The sequence below is a fragment of the Morone saxatilis genome, unplaced genomic scaffold, assembly GCF_004916995.1.
Source record: "Morone saxatilis isolate NCDOM2014 unplaced genomic scaffold, NCSU_SB_2.0 Contig9, whole genome shotgun sequence".
In the NCBI taxonomy this organism is placed as follows: Eukaryota; Metazoa; Chordata; class Actinopteri; family Moronidae; genus Morone; species Morone saxatilis.
The window spans coordinates 23,041,554-23,043,748 of NW_023340268.1; the positions used below are offsets into that span (position 1 = coordinate 23,041,554).

Here is a 2,195-nt window from a genome sequence, read left to right on the forward strand (position 1 = left end):
AAAGTGTTTTTGACAAATGTCCAATAAATGCAGCATGTTTCTGAAGTTTAAAAAAATAATCGTTTGAATAATCGTGATTTCAATTTTGACCCAAATAATTGTGATTATGATTTTTTTCCATAATCGAGCAGCCCTAAGTCAGTTTGCCAGATACTGCAACTCTGCTCTGCTGATGCCACAGCGACAAAGTCGACTGTGGTTAGAGCAGCCAAGCATAGCAAGAAACCAAGCTAACACACAGTGTAACAGTGTCCATAAATGCTGACCACCGTTGTGAGCAAGTACTGTCCTGTATTGTCAAGAACAACGGAATTTTTGAAGACAACAGATAAAGGAAAATGTTGTGTTTGCATTAACAGCAAATCAAATTGTGAACACATGAGGAAATGAGGAATAATGAGGAAATATACTTTTAAGAGTAGAAATCAGAAATAAACGACATGTGTAAGGGGCCAAATTTCACATTGCAAAGCAGCCGAAGTGATAAAATGCCCCTTTCAGCATTTGACCTCTTGCTGTCTTTGCTGCTGCCACACTATAAGTTGGCCATTGTTTTGGAGAACATTAACATCCCAGGGCCTTATTCTGTAACACATTGCTTGGTGAACCTCACTTAACATTTCCACGCTGTAATTTTACCCCCTGATGAAAAACCCTTTAACATCTCCCTTGTTGTCTCCCAGGCACACAACCCCAGAGAAATTCTTCATTGAGGCCTGCGATGAGGGGGCTGACGCTGTGCTGGCGATCGACAGGGTCTCCAATGAGATGACCCTCACAGGTAGAAAGTCTTTGAAAGTTGAATGACTTTTACTGACACTACAAAGAAAAAACAGTTTTAGCTATGGTTGACATGCGCATATCGGTGCATCTCTTAGCTTTGAACCCTAGGTTTTCTTTGCATGTATTAGCAAGGCATGCCCTATATCAGACACCACAACCGTGCAACTGGGTTCTAAATATTTAGGAAACCTGTTTTTCTTTGGTCCCTCTGCAGTCTAGTGGTCATATTGAACAGGTTTAAACTGTGATCTGTCAGTCTATAGTGAGTTTAGCTGATAGTGCTATAACCCTACACCAAACTTCTGTTTCTATTTTGAGGTTTTAATAATAGATTTTCTAAGCTGTTTGACCAATGACTGCTGATTTCTTTATATTCTTATTTAACACATAATCAAAACTCCCCATGCACTGCAAACAGGTGGACCATGTCGTAAAAAATCTGAATTAACATCCGCACACTGGAATTACTTTAGTGTGATTTTATTTAAGAGCGAACAGTGCGTTTTGCATGCAGCTTCCTCAGTTCTGCTACAGCTGAAATATCCTGTAGGTCCTGCCACTGTCCCTCTACACCACTAAATGGAACAGCCAGGGGACCTATGTCTCATCTCTACCTAAAGGTCCAAATCACCTGTACAAAGAAATATAAGTTAACATATTTATGTCACAAAAAACTGCTAAAATCCTGTGCTTCAGTTGTGTTCAGTTCTTAAATCCAAAATGCCTCCCTCATTAAGAGCTGGTTAATCAAATGCCCCCCCTCTTGGATTGGGTCGCACTCTTTCAATGCCAGTGAATTTGAGGCTGAACCATGGTTTTTTCCCTATAGTGCCTAGCAATGACATAATCCATGTTACCATTCCTAATGGCCGCCTTATGCTCGACAACTCTTAGTTTAAGATTTAGTTTAGTCCACATACATTAAGCCACATGGGCATTTCAAGACATAAACAACATGAGTAGAGAGACAATTACTGAATTCCTTTATATGTCATATTTCTGTCCTAAATGTAGGTGACTGAATGTCTTAGTATTAAATGTGTCCCACGTCTGTAGTTCCCATAAACTTGTTGAGAAAGGTCTGAAGGATGAGTTAAACTTGGGTTACAAGATAAAAGTCCATGGCTTCTTATCCACCATCGATGTTGGTGTAGAAGAGAAGAAGAAGAAGATGAAGATATACTTTATTGATCCCCTAGGGGGACTTTTTTTTTTTTACTCTTTTTTTTATACACACACACAGGCTGAAATTCACACTTTGTGCACATGTGGACATGCAAAAGGGAGAGATGGTGGAGTGATGGGGCTGCCACGTTACCAGCGCTCAAGGGCACCTCAGCAGTACACAGGGGGTGAAACTGGCACCTCTCCAGCGACCAGTCCACACCATATTTTGTGGTCTGTGGGACTTG

At 40.6% G+C, this 2,195-nt stretch overlaps 1 protein-coding gene across 1 annotated transcript in view; it reads left to right on the forward strand.

Moving 5' to 3' along the window:
• The window catches only part of sacm1la (SAC1 like phosphatidylinositide phosphatase a), a 20,443-nt gene that overhangs the window by 4,269 nt on the left and 13,979 nt on the right, over window positions 1-2,195 (forward strand). The window contains exon 2 of the mRNA XM_035681207.1: window positions 684-781. Within this exon, the coding sequence (XP_035537100.1) occupies window positions 684-781 (98 nt within the window). The remainder of the gene's footprint in view (window positions 1-683; window positions 782-2,195) is intronic.